Raw genomic sequence first — 16,526 nt, 5'->3', positions numbered from 1 at the left:
CAGCCTTAACTTCACCTCCCAGCTTCCCAGGCTCAGCTCCATTCAGGAGCTGGGTGGAAGAGGGGCCGATGCCTGCTTCCAGGAGCTGTCTGTCTGCTTTTGGAACCACTTGCCATGGAGGGGGAGCTTTGCTTTTGCTTTTTGGCCTGTTCTACCTGTGCTCTGTGGCTCAAGCCTCCGGGAGTTGGCCAGGGCAGCCATGGCCCTCCTCTTCTTGTCACATGATACTGTTTTAGAAAACTGGTTGAGGAGGCTGTTCTTTGGAGGTCAGTACCTTCTTCCCTTAACATGTATGTCTCTACTATTCCAGGCAAAAAGGCCAGATGCAGAAGCAAAACGGGGGGAAGGAAGTAGATGAGAGGCAGTTGTTTCATGGTACTAGCACCAACTTCGTGGATGCCATCTGCCAGCAGAACTTTGACTGGCGGGTCTGTGGTCTGCACGGCACGTCCTATGGCAAAGGTAAGGCAGGAGTGGCTTCTAAGGGTAATTGGGAAATGATTTGAAGACAGCCTTACAGAGGCTACAGTTGGAGCCAGCCAGTCCATGCTGCCAGTGAGAAGTGGCCTTCTGGCCTCTGTGGAACAGCTCCACCCTCAGCTGGCAGTGCTTTGGCTATTGCTCTGCTATGTATGATCAAGAACTCAGTCAACTTATGGCAGTCCTGCCTCACTGAGACTTGTTTCCTGTCGAATGGATGCCCTGAGAGGTGGTGAGAGTTGGAAAAGGAGAGCAACCCCTTTTTAACCTTGCTGAGCACCCTAGGCTGTGCCTTCCTGATGCTCGTAGAACAGGAACCTGAGACTGTGTACTGTCATCTAGTGCGTGAGTTCTAGCTTCCTTTTCTCTTGCTCATTTTGAAACAGTATTTGGTAGTAATGTGAAACTCACAGGGAAGTTGCAGGCTGTGTGTTTATATACTTACATATGTCTGTGTGGTTCTTGTATACATTGTATCCATATTCCTGTATTTTAATATGTTGCCATGTTGGCCTTTTCATCTTTTTATTTCTGAACCATTTCCAAGTAGCTGGCATCTGTGGTACCTTTTCACCTTTCAGCACTCACTAAGAAGAAGGTTTCTCCTGTAGCCACATAGTGATAACCAAATTTAGAAAATTCAAGTATCTGTTTGCTGGCCAAGCATGGGGGCACACAACTTTAATCCCAACACCCAGGATTCAGAGGCAGGTGAATCTCTGAGTATGAGGCCATCCTGGTCTACATTGTAAGTTCCAGGAAAGCAGGGGCTATGTAGAGAGACCTCAGTCTCAAAAAACAAACAAACAACAACAACAAAAAAAACCACCACCACCAGTAGCAACAAAAAGAGTCAGTTTGCTTTACTCTTAACTCCATGGACTGCTGTCCATTAGTTTCAGTCTGATGTAGTGTCGTGTGTGGGACCACCAAGCTGCTGATAGACTTGGGAATCCCATGTAGAAGGAGCAGCTTCTAGGTGAGGTTCCCATCTGAGAAGAATCATGTTCTCTATGGTGGGTTACTGGTATCTATAGAATAGTTCTGTAAGAGGAATGTTACTCAGTTTCCATATCAGCCAACTGAGACTAGATGGGGCGGCTCCATTCTATAGATGGGAAACTTAAGTCTAGAGCTAATTATCAACAGACTTTAGATTTTCTCTGGATTTGGAGCTGAGAATAGAGTGAATTAGGTGATCTCTTTGAATGCGCTACCACATAGAGAGGTGTTGATGACCTCCACAAGTAAGGAAAAGGGTAGAGAACTGCTGGTATCACCCATTACCAGGAGGATGTGCTCTCCAGTGCCCTGTGCAGCTTGTCTGTATCGTTTCAGGGAGCTACTTTGCAAGAGATGCCGCCTATTCCCACCACTACAGTAAATCCGACACACACTCCCACACGATGTTCCTGGCCCGGGTGCTGGTTGGAGACTTCGTCAGGGGCAGCACTTCCTTCGTCCGCCCTCCTGCCAAGGAAGGCCAGAGCAATGCCTTTTACGACAGCTGCGTGAACAGCATGTCCGACCCAACCATCTTTGTAGTTTTTGAGAAGCACCAGGTCTACCCCGAGTACCTCATCCAATACTCTACCTCCTCCAAGCCCCCTGCTGGCCCCTCCATCTTTGTTACCCTAGGCAACTTGTTCACCAGCCGACAGTAAAGCATGGCAAGGATGCATTAGGTGTTTCTGCCACATCTGTCTGGTGGAGCCATTTGGAAAGTTTTTTTTTTTTCTTGAACAAAACTTTTAATGAACTCTTGTTTAATATTGGCTTCTCAGTGAAATTACATTTTTTTTCTCCCCTAGTGCTGGGGATGGAACACAGGGCCTTGTGCTTGCTAGAAAAGCATTCTACCACTGAGCTACACCCCCAGCCCTTTTTAAATGTTTTTATTGTGAGGCAGGGTTTTGCTAAATTATATTCTGCCTTTGTCTCCTGAGCAGCTGGAATGAAAAGCCTCTATTTCCAGGCCTGACTTCAAGCCACAGTCTTAACCCTTGTCTGATAGCAGTTTTAGGTTTTAGGTCCTTTTAGGTTGGCTTATGATCCTAGCAGTAGCGGTCATGAGCCGAAGTTTGACTTATAATAATGTTAACATTACATTTTTAACTCTTTGCTGACTTTGATGTTTATTAAGACCAAGCACAGAATTTATACATACTGTTTTATGGATTTGTTTTAACTGTGAAGAGTTTATATCTCTATAACAATTCTGGTTTGGAGGGTCTTGTGGTCCATTTTGCTTTTTGTCAGAGTAGCATAGTGGTCTTTATGGAAGGGGACTACAGGAAAGGCCTCGGTATCTCTGTCACTTTTGGCCCCTGCTTTGGCACTATAACCAGGCAGTCTTGCTGTAAGTGAAGCATAACTCTCTCTGGCAGGAAACATACATTAGTGTCCCCCTAAGTCCTGGGCTTGGCCCATAAGTGCCTGTACCAAATCCCTTAAGCACACTGGACACCTTCCAGGTGTGGGTTTTATGTCTCAATGAGATTGAATATCTGTGCTTCAATGTCACATGAGAGTATGGAAATAAAAGACTATATGAAGTTGATGAAGACTGGTGTTCATTTTTCATGGTCTATATATAAAGAGTACCAGGTGGGCACCAGGCCACCTGTGTGTGGGATTTGCTGTGTGTTGGGATTATCCTGGTCCTGTAGGCTGATAGAGCAAACTATTATAAACTGAGTGGTTTTAATGAACACTAGGCATTTATTGTTCAAGGTTTTGGAGGCTAGGAAGTTGAAGATCAAGGCACGTGTAGATTCAGGTCTGGTCAAGATAATTCCTTATAGCTGGCCATCTTCTCAACATAACCTTGGTGGAAGAGACTATCCCAGGCCCTTTATTAAATAAGGGTGTTAATCTCACTGATGAGGGATTCCTGTTTTGGACCCAATCACCTTCTGAAGAACCCACAACCCCAAACAGTCACCTGTGAGTGCAGATTTAACATGGGTTTAGAGATGAAACATTCAGACCACAGCAAGAAATAACAGAGTTCATATCACTGGCCTCAGTAGGACTGAAAGTCTGGGTCCCTTACTTGTTACCTCTCCTTCCAAGTTCTAGCAATATGGTCACATGTTCACATGTATATTTGTATTATTTTCTTACCTCTAATGGATAGGTGGAGTTGGGGAGGAAAGGCTGTTCCTGCGTTTGTAGACCGGACCTACCTTGTCTGCTGTGAGTAGGGACAGGACTGGGTCCTCACAGAGCCTTCTCATCAGTTGGACCTATGATCAGTTGCATCTGTGTGTTCCTGCCTTGGTTCCTGCACACTTTGGCAGCAGATATTCTAACACATTTCATCAAATGCCCACCCCTCCTGCATAGGTTTTGGACTATTGCTTCCACAGGGACCTGCACACTCAGGCCTCCTCAGCGGCAATAGAGTGGTCAGGAAGTGGGAGAACTGTCAGGGAGGTAAGGGAGGCCTGGAGGTCTCCAGGAATGTTTGGTTTTCTCCGGTGATTCTGAACCCCAGGACCAACTATCAAGAGAGTCAACAGTGTCCTCTAACCTATGTTATTCTATCTGTGGAAGCTTCCAGTAAATTTCTCTGTCCTTATTTAAGAAATCAAAGTATAACGAGGCTTTGGGGCTACTTTGGAGGCTGAGTGTCTGTATACATTATTTCTCTGAAACCCAAGAATCATGAGAAGGTAAAAAAGCCTATACCAGTGCTGTGAGGACTATTCACCTATGCATTCCTGTGTCCCCTGCACTGTAGAATACCTCTGTCCTGAGGCCAGGACTTCTTTGACACTATCCTCTCAGTTTAATCAAAATGACCTTTCCCTTATTAACTCTCAGTCCCAAGAAAACCATGGTTTGAACCCCACTGGTAATATCAAAACGAAGCATGACAAACATTTAGAAACCGTGACGTAAATAACTTATGCTCATATGCCATGTACCCTTTTAATCACCTAAGATATATATTCCCATAAGCTTTCCATTTCACAGGAGGCTTTCATTTGAATCCTGATTGGTGCCCTCCTGACGCTGATGTGCAGATGTCATCATTACAAAGTGCTTCCTCTTTCCCACGTGCCTTCTATATCAGCGTGACACAATCTTGATGTAGACTCCATTTTGGGGGGCTAGAGCAGATTTGGATTCTAGCTGAAGTGGAACCTAAAATAGAGCAAATTAAAATATTTGACCAAGTTAACCATATCTACCAGGAAACTTTCTTAGAACCTAACCCGAAACACGGCTTGTGAAAATTTAGTTGTGGGCTGGGAGACACAACCTTTGGGGTCAGAAGGAGCCGAGGTGAGGGTCCCTGGCTTCAATAGGAAAAGCTAAACACTCTAAAGCCATCAGTGGCCATTAGGACTTATGCTGTTGTACTGAGGCCGATGCTAATAGGAAAACACAATGTGGGGTTATGAGCCAGCACTTACCCGAGCACAAAGCATTCGTTCATCTCCCTTCTCATGGAGGATGAGATGGAGGATGCTGTTTTCATCAAGAGATGGGCGTCCCTGAGAGGAGAGGAACTAGACTGGCCTAGTAGAAGCTGACGAACTATGGGGCAGAGAAGCAGGGTTGGCCCCACCCGGGAATATCAGACCCTCACCTGAGTCTCAGGGCTGGCTTCAAAGCGGAACTTGTGTAGGACCTGGAGTAGTGTCAGCTTGACCACCAGCAGCCCCAGCCGTACGCCAAGGCAGCTCCTGGGACCAGCTCCAAAGGGCAAGTATGTGAACGGCCTCTGCTGAAGCCGGGCCTCTGCTGTGAACCTAAGGGTCAGGAAAAGCTTACAGTTGGCCTCAAACACCTGCTTATCTAAAGCAGCGGTTCTCAGTCTTAATGCCGTGACTCTTTAATACAGTTCTTCATGTTGTGGTGATAATAAAATTATTTCATAGCTATTTTGTAACTGTAATTTTGCTATTGTTATGTTTTAATGTAAATATCTAATATGTGACCCCCAAAGGGGGTTAAGACAGGTTGAGAACCACTGATCTAAAGTCCCATTTCCAGCTGAGTGACTCCTTCATGTGAGATCCCTTCCCTCATCAGGGCCAACAAGATCTTGTGTCCAGAACTGCCCTTAAGGCTCTCGGTAACTGGTAGCTTCTGATCACCAACAACTCAGCACTATTCTACCAAGTATTAGAAGCAGTGTTCCATTCAGACAGTCAGCTGAGTGAACCTTCTCACCTCACCTAGGAAGTTATTATCCAAGGGTGTGTGAAGCCAGGACATAATCCAGAATTCCAAGGCTTGACCAGCATATCCTGACCCTATCGTGCTCGTCTACCCCTTACATTGGACCACACAGTTCCTCTCATTTCCTCTCAGCAAAGTTTTTAGGCACTTTGGTCACATCCTTGAAGCCTTCCCAGGGTCCCAATATGTCATCTCATTGAGGCCTGGGAGCTGCCCCCACCACCACCTTGGCTTTGCTGGTCAGGATGTGGGAAGCTTGGGGCCCTGGGTGAAGAGGAATTTTAATCCAGCACCGTGGCTGCTCTGGCTAGAATAAAGACATGCCCTTAGTTATACATCTTTAATCCTAAACAATGAAGGTAAGTTTAGTTTGTAGAAGGAAGCAGCTGTGTTTGAAAGTGACCTCTAGTTGAGGGGCAGACAAAGTGATGAGTCAGAGAAAGATTGGACAGAATGAGTCAGAGATAGGATACACCCAACTCTCAGGAGAACAGACAGGAAAAGGAGGCTATTTAAGAGCAGTGCAGGGAGAGAGAGGGAAGTTGGAAGTCAGTATAGTTCAGTTCGTTTGAGTGTTCAGTCAGTTCAGTTCAGTGACATTGAGTTGAGTCAGTTGGGAGTCAGTGTAGCTCAGTAGAGTTGAGTTTGTTCATGAGTTCATACAGTCCATTGCAGGTCAGCAAAGGACCTGCAATGAAGCCAGAGAATAAGGAGCCAGATCAGAACAAAGTGCCGGAGTTAGTCTGAGGACAAGCAGAGCTATTCACTTAGAAGCTGAGAGAAGCCAATTTAAATCAGTCAGCTTTGAGAGGAATTTTGAGCCAGAATGCTGAGTTGAACCAGCCAGTCAGAGTTCAGAAAGAAGTAGGAAGGGTGAGCTTATTTAGCAGTAAGTCTCTAAGACAACAATTACATCAAGGGGATAAAAAAATACTTTTATATCCGGGAGCCTCAAGATTTGGACCAAAGATAAAATGGCTAAGCTTGCTGTCAGAGATCTCATCCCTAGTTCCCGTAGAGCTAAGTGACAGTTAATAATCTATGATGGCCAGCTAGTTTCTTACCACTTCTAGGCTTTCTTGTGATGCTCTGTGCCCCACAGCTGCTGTTTCTGGCTATGAATCTTTACCACGTTTGCGGGACCCACCAAGATGCAGGAGGCTAGTTATCAGTCTCAGTCCCTGAGCAGGTTGTAGAGGTGGGCTGGGTTTAGATGGAGTCAGGGAAGGAGAACTACAGTGGCACCTTACCTGCATCCCCTAGTGGGTCACAGGGAAAGGAAAAGCAACTGATTCTGACAGGGAGCAGGGTGTGAGGACTGTCCAGGTATTTATACCACAGAGCCTAGCGATGGAGTTGACAATGGACCAGATCCATGTCCATGAAAAGAAGAGGATCCAGATCTTTGGGATCTCATGGATTTAGAGTTGAAGGGTAGCTATGCTGATGTGGGTGCACTGAATGGAGGTGAAACAACACACACACACACACACACACACACACACACACACACACACACACACGGCCCTGCAGGGACTGAAGTTCAGTTCCCAGTACTTCTGTTGGGCAGCTCACACCTGCCTGTGCTGCAGCTCCATGAGCCCTGATGTTCTGGCTTCCACAGGTCCCTACCCTCTCATGCACATACTTGGATACAGACACACGTGATACATATAGTTAGAAATGAAATCTAAACACCGAAAACAACAACTGCCACTCTGCCTCCTGTGCCCTGGCTTGGAAAAACAAAAGATACTGACCATGGTGTGCATTACGGCCGTCATGCTAGATCTCTGGATTCAGTTTTTCCTCTGGAAATGATGTCTCACAGTCTATCTGAATTGGTGTGGTCTTTGTTTGAAGATGGCTATGCCTGTGTCTCCGGGCTGTTGTCTCTATGGCAAAATTTCTATCCTATACATTCACATCCCTCAGGGACCCTCGTGCTAGACAGAATGAATTCACTTACCTTTCAGGGTCAAAGGTCTCAGGGTATGGCCAGTACTCTGGGTCACGGTGTAGGGCACCCACAGCTATCTCCAGCACTGTACCTGCAGGGATGTGCTGTCCCAGAACCTCACAGTCCTGTGCTGCCTCCCGTGTGAACCTGTGGGAGACAGAGGCAGGAAACCTTGCCAGTGTGCAAGCAGGTAGGGGCTTTAGGGTGTTATGGGACCCAAGATTGGGTATGGTGTGATGTTGGAGACTCAGGACCCAGCCCTCTTCCCAAGAGGAACCATTCAGAAAATGAGTTTTTGTCCCATAAACCCGGTACTCCCAAGGAACCTCCAGTCTCAAGGCCCTTGTGACATGCCTGGTTCTTGGAGATAATGGCACAGCCATGGGTTGAGTACTGTAGACCCCTCCATGGGACTTGGGAGTTGCAGAGGTCCCCTCTAGGGGCTGCATTCCAGCCAATCTATGGCCTTTCTCACCTCCCACTCACAGTTAAGCCTCCTCTAATTATCCCCGCTCTCTCTTTTGCTTCATCTTCCTCATTTGGCAGCCAGCCCCATTGTCTGACTTCCATCCTCTACCCACAACTCTATGGCTGGTTCATGATAAGATCATGTAAATAATGGGTGGCCCATCCTGTGGACATGCAACCTGTATCTTCATATTCGTTCTATCAGTTCTGTTCCATTAGAGAATCCTGATTAATACAACTATATTTCATGGAATAAAGGGAGAAATAAGGAGAAAGCAGATCATCAACCGGGGGTCTGGGGGCATTTGGGGATGTTCAGGGAGAACAAGCTTGGTACAGGGACGCGTGACTAAGACCATGAGCAGGTGAGGGAATAGAAGTTGCTCTTACAGTATGAGATGTTTGCCTGCTCAGGCTGCAAGGAGTGTTGAGCCAGGACTAAGACGAGAGCTGGGTCTTCAGAGCCACCTTTGCTCCTCCGTGGCCTGCCTGTGACAACTGTTCTTGGTTCCTGGAGTTCTGTGTCTTGTCTTACCACAGCTTTTCACAACAGCCATTACTTAAGAGTGCATGATCCTCATTCCTTAAAACTTACAAACCCTCCCCTTCTCTTCTCCCTCTCTCCACGTGGTCATGGCCGGCCTCTACTCTTCTCTACTTCTCTCTCTCTCTCCTCTTGCTCTCCCACTCTCTTAATAAACCTCCCCTCGTGGAACCATCAAAAAAAAAAAAAAACTTACAAACCCAAAATAGTTCTCTTGAGGTTTGCCCTATTGCCTTGGGCCAGGCGTCTAATCTAACGGCTGGCTCTACAATTCTATAGCCTTAGGATTCCACCCCTGGGCCTGAGCATGGGAACCACATGGGTCAAATACAACTTCTTGCCTCTTCCTTTGAATTCTTGTCCAAGACGCCTCTAGATGCGTCCTGCCAAGTAGGACTCAGAAGTAAAGCTACTGCTGGCTTTCAGTAACAGACTCAACTAATTAATCTGTCCAAGCTTGAGATAGAACAGACACGTTTCAGCTACTGAATCCTTTCAAGCCCTTTGCATATCTGTAGTCACTGTATCCCAGCCTCTTCTCTAGTCACACCACCCCTGGAGCCCAAACTCCAAACCCTGTGATGCCCTTATCTGACTTCCCCAACCTGAGCCTCTCTCTTCAGTATGCTGTTCTGCTTTGGGACTAGAAATAAGTTTATATAAATCGAACTAGAGGTAGAGAACCGCAGACCCGCCTTGCTTGCTTTAGGGTGCAAACATGTGATCTCTTAAGTTTTTAATCTCGAGAACAGCCTCTTCAGAGTTCTGGTTAGAGTTTATAGAGAATTTTAAAGGATGGGATAAAGTCTTGTTTTGGACAAGGGTGAAGTTACAGGCACTGTTTTCTCTTCGTCAGCACCCACTCCCCCTTTGACCTTATCTCTCCTCTCCTCTGCAGCTGTGGCTGCGGTGCTCTGAGGGTTTCTTTCAAACTTCACCTTCCTATCTGAATAAAGAAAACCCTTCCCCACGCTCCTCATTTCAGACCTTTCTCATTTGAAGGTGAAGTGAGGCTGGATGGCCCGCTGCGTGCCTTGCAGTGGGGTGCAGAGGTACCTTTCAAGGGCAGGTATCTGAGGGGGTGCAGGACATTCTTGACTTTCTCATCCTGTCATTCACATCAAGCCTCTCTCAGTTACCCTCAGTTTCCCCAGTTTTCTCTCTGTCATCTGGTGGTCCATCCTTGCTGTCTGGCTTCTGTCTCCTCCCTCCCATAGATGGTCCTCGTCAAGCTCCTCAAAGGTATTGGGCAGCCTACCCCATGGACATCGGCAGCTATCTTACTCTTTCTGTCCCTCCTGGGCCACTGATCATCAATGACGTTCTGATTAACAGAAGGAAATGGGCTGGAGAGATGGCTCAGCAGTTAAGAGCACTGACTGCTCTTCCAGAGGTCCTGAGTTCAATTCCCAACAATCACATGGTGGCTCATGACCATCTATAATTGGATCCGATGTCCTCTTTTGGTGTGTCTGAAGACAGTGACAGTGCACACACATACATAAAATAAATACATCATTTTTTAAAAAAAAAAAACCCTCAGATTCTCAAACAAAGCAACTAAAACCAGAGGGAGTTGGGAAACCAGGAGATGAGAAATCAGGAAAACCAGAGCCTGAGCCAAAGGTCAGTCTCAGAGACACCTTCCCTGTGTAGAAAAGACCTGGTTTCCTTACAGGGCCAGGATACTGGAAGATGTGCACTCTTTCCATCTGCCTGTTCCCAGTTCCTATACCTTCTCACTTCTATACGTCCCTTGGCAAGGGCCTAGGATTAATGGAAAATCTTGTATGCTTTAAAGACTTAAAATAGTACATAAGGATGACTAGAGTAAGGGTGTTTGTCCTATTAGCTGTTATGATAACTGGAGTATTCTAATGCTAGAACTGGTCTTGGTAAGGTTTGTTTACTTACTACTTTGTTGTGAGTAGACACATATATGCTCTCATTTGAGCCATTTTCAAGGGAGCAGTTCTGTAGTGTAAGTATACCCATTGTGGTGGTTTAAATATGCTTGGCCCAGTGGGAAGGGGCACTATTAGGAGGTGTGGCCTTGTGGGAGGAAGTGTGTCATTGTGTGTAGGCGAGCTTTGAGGTCTTCTAATGTTCAAGCTCTGCTCAGTCGGAAGACACCCTCCTTCTGGCTGCTTGCGGAAGACCTTTGGATCAAGATGTAGACTTCTCAGCTCCTTCTCCAGCACCATGTGTGCCTGCAGGCTGCCGTGATGACGATGGATAAAGGGCTCATGACTCACAGGTTGAGAACCACTGCCCTAGACTCTGGCCGTCTTCCTCATCTGGTAGAAGACATCCAGCCGGATTGTTTGTTTTGTCTAAGCATGTTTTATTTTTCAGAAGTAGACTATATGTGTTTGCATGTGGACACATTTCTAGAAGAATACCTCCTAAATATGGTCTGAATATGAGGTGTTCCCCTCTAAGGGTCACGTGTTTAAAGCAATGGTTCCCAATGCACTGAAGGCAAGTCATTGGATCACTGGGCTCTAAACTTATCAGGAAATTGATCCATTAATGGAATTCATAATTTAGTGGCATTGAAACTAGGCAGTGGGCCAAATTGGAGGATGCGGGTTGCAAGGAGCTATCTCATCCTTACCCCCTTCTTCCCCTCTTGTTCCTCTCCCTCTTCTCTCTCTCCCCCTCTCTTCCTCTTCCCCCTCTCTTTCCACCTCTCTTTCCCTTCTTCCCTCTCTCCCCCCTTTTCTACCTTTCCCTCTCGTCCTGCCCTCTCCCCTTACCCTCTTTTCTTTCTCTCCTTTTCTGTTTCTTGGCTTTAATGAAGTAAGCAGCCTTCCTCCCCCCCCCCCCCCCACCCCCGTGGCCTTCCTCTGGAGAGCTTCTGTCTTGCCACAGGCTTGAATGCAGTGGAACAAGCTAACCTTGGATGGAAACCCCTGGAACTACCAGTCAACATAAGTCCTTCCTCCTTTAAGTTGTCTGTCTCAGGTGTTTGTGCTGGCAATAGAAAGCTGGCCAACTCAATGCCTAAACTACCATGGTCTCTTCCGGGGGATGTCACGGAGCAGGGCTGGAAGTTCATCTTCTTTAGCTCCTTCTATATCGTCTATGGTTTGTTTTTAAGTAGAAGCATATTATTTTTGTAATTACTATAAAATGTAAATAATCCTGTGCCTGGGGCAATGGCTCAGTTGGTAAATGCATGCCTTGCCAGCACACACACCTGAGTGTGATGCTGGGTGTATAGTGGGTATGTAATCCCTCTGCTGGGGAAGCAGAGATAATGGCCTTGGGGCTCACCAGCCAGCAATCTTACCTAATTGATGAACTTCAGGTCAAAGAGACCTTGTCTCAAAGGTGATGGGTGGCCTTCCTGAGGATGACAGCTGTGACTGGTCACTTCCACATGTGTGCATGTGCACCTGCATAGTCCACTCCTGCCCTGCCCTCACAGATGTTAACGATAATCTGATGCCGGTGTTTATGTCAAGTGATTGGCTTAGTCGTCCCTAAATTCCTTAGAGGACATACGATTATCAGACAAAGTGCAATGATATATTGGATTTGCTCATGAAAGGAATTACGAGTAACTACGGGTTCCTCTGTTTGTTTAATCTTTCTGTTTTGGATGTCTCAGAAACAGTAAGAAACCAGGCTAGGGACCCCTTTTAGATCCAAAGCCTCTGACACCTTTCAGAATGAGGCTTGTAGCTGACTCCAAAACCCAGAACTTAAAACTCAGCTAGTACATGGAATATGAAATTCCCAACTTCAGTTCCAGAAGACACATGACCATGCCCTGGTAACTCCACCTTTCTGTCCTTCCTAAAATCCACTAGGACGAGCACACAGGACTCCCTACAAGCTGGGGAATAGGGCCTGTCCTCTTTGGTGTTGCTGGGTCTCCTGTCTGACTCATGAAAATGTGCTGAGCTATGCTGTATAAGGCTTAGAAACAACTGAGCGGTGGTCGTGTCTTTGCTACCTGTTGTTGTAAGCTTCTTACAGGTAAGCCATGCTGGTATGTGGAAATCAACATGCTTTCTTAAGAAACTGCAGGAAAAGGACTGTTCACTCTGGATGTTCATTCCCTGTCCTGTGCCTAGCGGCACCTGTAGTGGCCATGTCCCTCTACTGCATTGCTGCATGGGGTAGCCGGGGGCTGCTAAGGTTGGATGTGCCTGTGAAGCAGCTCCAGAAGCAAATGAGGGAAACTCATGGAGCCGTGCCCATGCCAGTGGTGGTTGCAATGCCTGGTACCTAGTGCTCCTGTCCTGAGATTTCATCCTGCAGCTGCTCCAAGGTGCTTCTTCCTCTGTCACCTCTGAGTTCCCCATGCTCGTGTGAGAGAGAGGCAGAGCAGACATCTAGGCCTCACTTCCATTGGAAGAGAGAAGCTCGGGACGGAATGGATCCCAGCTAGGATCATTCAGCAGACCAGGCCAGGCCTCAGGCTGTCCTACACTAGACCAGCCCTGTGTAGAGCAGCCCAGGCACTGGACTCCATTGGATGAAGGAAGCTTCACCATTTGTTCAGTTTCCCTGCTTCCCAGTGCCATCAACAAGGGAGATCTTTCTCATCTTGTTCCTAGAACTATTCCTGCACCCATTGGCTATTTATAGTCTGTTGGGAGTTGGTCTGCTGTAGCCATTCAAATGCTGTATTCACATACTAAATTCGGTACCTCAAGACCTGGTTGCTCCAAGAAGAGCAAAAGTATTCCAGCCTTTGTTGTGCAAACCTTGATCCCCAATTTAAAGCTATTGGTTAAATGAAACAGGCAATGCCAATTACTGAGGAGGACAGAAGGAAGCAGCCTTTGAGGTACCTGGCTGGGGTCGCAGGTAGGGACCATGAGGAGGAAGAGGACAGAGGGTACAGGAAGTCTCCGTTAGCTGTGATGGACCAGGAACATGTACCTGAATGGAATGCCCCCGCCCTCAGGACAGACTGTTGGAAGACTCAAACAGCAAGTATTTGGGGAGCACGGTTGGGGAAGTAGCCAGTCTAGCTATTAGAACATTAGACTGGGGTAATTTACCCAGTAATTACACAAAAGCTTAATAAATAAATCATAGTCTGAGTCTCATTCATTTGAAAGTGAGATGGGGATAGAAATATTCAGTTCAGTTACAATCAGGAGGCTGTGGGGCGGCGTCCGCGTGCTGAAGTGTCTGCCCCTGTGGGGTTTATTTTAGAGCCTGTTCCCTTCATTCCTTAATGTGTCACCTAGATGAGACAGGATGGTGGGGGAGTTTTTTTTTATTTTCATTTTTTTAAAGATAGGATCTTTGCGTGCAGCTCAAGCTAGCCTGTAAACCACGATCCTTCTGGCTCAGCCACTGAAGTGTTATCTAGGATTATAGGGGTGCACTGCCATGTCTGGCTATGAGATGAATTCTTGATTGGGTTTAGATCTGGGAAACAATTTTTTTTCTTTTTTCTTTTTTTAAGTTTGAGGTAGGTTCTCATTATGTTATCTAGCTGACCCGGAACTCACAGAGGTCTACCTGCCTCTGCTTCTGAGTGCTGGGGTGAAAGGTGTGCACCACCACACCCATCTTGAAATGATGTCGTGCCTCTGCTTCTGAGTGCTGGGGTGAAAGGTGTGCGCCACCACACCCGTCCTGAAAAGATGTCATTTTGACCAATTTATATCGTTTTCTTCCTGCTGCAGATACAGCTGCTGAGCTCAGCCAGTTCCCTCATTTCCAGGAATCTCAGCAACTGTATCGAGACCTGACCACACTGTCAGTCAGTCCTGGGACTCAGAGATGGTCCTTGAAGCCGCCTCGCTCTCTTTTTACTATTGAACGATTTGTTTTGAATTTCATTTTGAATTTGCATTTTTGCAGCGCATGCCAGCTGCCAGCAAGTCCCGTGGGAGGAAAGCTGGATATAAATCATGAAGAAGAAGGAAGGACTGGACATCAGGTTACTTGTGGCTCCTCAGAAAGCCACAGGAGGGCCATAGACTTGGGTCTTCCTGGCAGCATCAGAAGAGCAAGAAGGACACTTTTGAATTACTGAGCTGCTCTGTACTGAGATCCTCAACCGTGCGGCGGCAGCTTCGTGTATTTGCTTCTGGGCCTGTGCTCTTTGGATTATATCTGTACACACACCTCTCATGTCTGTGGTTTGAAACATCCGTTTGAGGTACCCTCAAATCACAAGTTTCTCTCAAAAATGACAAGAGCTATCTCCATATGGTCTGTGTGGTATTTGAAGAAGTGCTGGGTGAAGTCTGTGAGGTGTGATTCAGTGGTTCGTGCTCCTTCTATGAAGTCTGCTCACGATCTTCACTACATTCGAGGGACCCTGGTTAGGATACCTTTCCCCCTGGGGTACTTGGTTTGGGGAAGTTTGAAAGAAGTAGGTAGACCTGGTTACTGATCTGATTTGCAGGTGGGTGTGATGATGTGTTAGTCACCTGTCATGAGTGCTGAAGTGTGTCCAAGAATGTAATATGTAGGACAGTTACAGCTCAGAGTGTTGGCATGCCGGGCAGAAGCCCTCACTGTGGAGCTGGAGAAAAGGCTCAGCCGTTAAGAGCACTTATTGTTCTCCAGGTTCAGTATCAGGTGGCTTACAACTTCGTGAAACTCCAGTTCCAGGGGCTCTGATGCCCTTCAGCCTCTGGTGGCACCTGCAGGCATGTGGTGCACAGAAACCCATGCAGGTATACATGCACATAAAAATAAACAATTAAAAAAACAACAAGTTCTTGCTAGTGGTGCACTTAAGCCCATGAACACACACACGCATACCCATAAAAATCAATTTTTGAAAAAAGAAATCCTTGCTATGAAGTCTTTTGCAAGAACTCTTATGCAAGAGTTCCAGCAAGGAGCTCTTGGACACCAGGGAAGGAACATTCTACCCCTAGATGGTCCTCTGCTAAATGCCCTTTCCAGGGGTAGGAGCTTTGGCCTGTTTTGTATGTAGACTAATTTTCTAGTGCCTAGCACAGAATGTACAGGTGATGAATGAGTGAAGGGTAGATGGATGGATGGACAGACAGATGGATGGATGGATGGATGGATGGATGGATCAATGGGCAGGGGTGATGGCAGATTCCATCAAAGGCTAGGAGGCCAAAGAGATAGGTTTGAGCCGAGAAGAAAAGCCATTGCAAGGCTAGTGATGTTTGGTAAAGGTAGTTAATGTACAGGAGAATGAGCCAGACTCTACAGGCCTTGTATCTGGTGCCCCAGGGGATACAAAGAAACCCAGGAACCCAACCAACCCAGCCCCCTAGGAATGTGTAATAATAGGTGCCAACAGACTAATGATCAGTGAAGGCCCCAAACAGTAATGCTCAAGGGGCCACAGACATACCTGAAAGCCGGTGGGTACATCCTCAGGGTCTCTGCAATCACCATGTCCAGATAGGGCAGTCCTTCCTGCAGATTGCGGTACTCAGGGGCTGGCTGAGGCAGGAAGCAGACAAAAGGAGGTTGTGTTAGAAGGAATCTCACAGCTCTTAGGGTTTTTTTTTTTTTTATGAGCTCTGATTCCAACTTCAACAAACATTTCTGTGAAAGTCCCACAAGCCGAGAAGTAGATTCCATCCAGATGGCCTCATGGTAGCCTCCAGCATGCTCTGTTTGTTTCATTTCTTGGTGTTTTACATTACTGAAGACAAACAAATGAAGCCTTGGATTTGGGGGTCTTTAGCTGTACCTTGGAGAGATCTAGTGTGAGGGTTTGTACTATCAACTTGACAGAAGGGAGAGTCAGCTGGGAGATGGGCTTGCAGTGTATTATCTTGATAGGGTTAATTGAGGGGGAAGACTCACCCACTGTGGGCGACAGCATTCCCTGGGCTGGGATTCTGGACTATGGATGGGGAAAGCAAGTTGAGAGCTGGCATGCATACTTCCACTGCTCTCTCTGAC

General features: G+C 46.8%; 2 protein-coding genes across 2 annotated transcripts in view; one reads left to right on the top strand and one right to left on the bottom strand.

Annotated features, from left to right (window-relative positions):
- Parp12 (poly(ADP-ribose) polymerase family member 12) overlaps window positions 1-3,044 on the top strand; it is a 35,744-nt gene extending 32,700 nt beyond the window's left edge. The window contains exons 11-12 of the mRNA XM_028768445.1: window positions 311-462; window positions 1,819-3,044. Coding sequence (XP_028624278.1) covers window positions 311-462; window positions 1,819-2,144 — 478 coding nt within the window. The 3' untranslated portion in view covers window positions 2,145-3,044. The remainder of the gene's footprint in view (window positions 1-310; window positions 463-1,818) is intronic.
- Window positions 3,045-4,387: 1,343 nt separating this feature from the next.
- Tbxas1 (thromboxane A synthase 1) overlaps window positions 4,388-16,526 on the bottom strand; it is a 164,891-nt gene continuing 152,752 nt past the window's right edge. The window contains exons 10-13 of the mRNA XM_028768455.1: window positions 15,967-16,058; window positions 7,646-7,783; window positions 5,081-5,243; window positions 4,388-4,632 (exon numbers count right to left, since the gene is read on the bottom strand). Coding sequence (XP_028624288.1) covers window positions 4,558-4,632; window positions 5,081-5,243; window positions 7,646-7,783; window positions 15,967-16,058 — 468 coding nt within the window. The 3' untranslated portion in view covers window positions 4,388-4,557. The remainder of the gene's footprint in view (window positions 4,633-5,080; window positions 5,244-7,645; window positions 7,784-15,966; window positions 16,059-16,526) is intronic.

Source organism: Grammomys surdaster, unplaced genomic scaffold (genome assembly GCF_004785775.1).
Source record: "Grammomys surdaster isolate TR1022 unplaced genomic scaffold, NIH_TR_1.0 186, whole genome shotgun sequence".
NCBI classification, from domain to species: Eukaryota; Metazoa; Chordata; class Mammalia; order Rodentia; family Muridae; genus Grammomys; species Grammomys surdaster.
Note: the sequence above shows the minus strand (reverse complement) of the source record. Positions and strands in the feature narration are given on the sequence as shown.